This window comes from Camelina sativa, unplaced genomic scaffold (genome assembly GCF_000633955.1).
Source record: "Camelina sativa cultivar DH55 unplaced genomic scaffold, Cs unpScaffold07293, whole genome shotgun sequence".
Taxonomy (NCBI): Eukaryota; Viridiplantae; Streptophyta; class Magnoliopsida; order Brassicales; family Brassicaceae; genus Camelina; species Camelina sativa.
In genome coordinates this window covers 1-468 of record NW_010928365.1, presented here as the reverse complement: position 1 = coordinate 468, position 468 = coordinate 1, and the positions used below count along the sequence as shown (strand labels likewise).

At 40.8% G+C, this 468-nt stretch overlaps 1 protein-coding gene across 1 annotated transcript; it reads right to left on the bottom strand.

The window, feature by feature from the left end:
• Positions 1-5: 5 nt before the first annotated feature.
• Positions 6-464, bottom strand: LOC109131887 (protein HUA2-LIKE 2-like; the record flags this gene model as incomplete). The annotated part of the gene is made up of 1 exon (XM_019243061.1): positions 6-464. A coding segment is annotated over one exon (459 nt), but the record flags the coding sequence as incomplete, so codon positions are not given.
• Between the last annotated feature and the right edge of the window lie 4 nt (positions 465-468).

The following is a 468-nucleotide window of genomic DNA, read 5'->3' as shown; positions in this document are numbered from 1 at the left end:
TTTTCTTCACAAGGCCTCTCAGTAAACCTTTCATGAGAATTTTGTGATGTTCGAACATTATCACCAGCTCCAGCCTCAAGACCTGCTTCTGCCTCAACTTTAGACGTATGATCAACAAGATCACTAGTACCACGTTTCCTGGTCGGCTTTCTCTTCCTTCTCTTAACCATGGTATTAATTTGGAAGTTAAGCCCCTTGTTGAGCTCATAATCTCCTTCGAGAAACTCTCCACCAATATCAATTTGCTCGACTTTGGAACCAGAATCTAGACCATTGCCTTCATTCCAAGTATTATTATCAGATTCAACTGTCGCAATTTCAGAGGCATTTTCTTCGTCACTTCCATTTGAATTTAAAGCTGATGAAGCCACATCATCTGATTCAGAATGACCTGATAATCTTCTGATCCTTTTTCTCCTTCTTAATGCTCCATCTTCCACGTCATTTATACTCTGCCCACCATCGCTG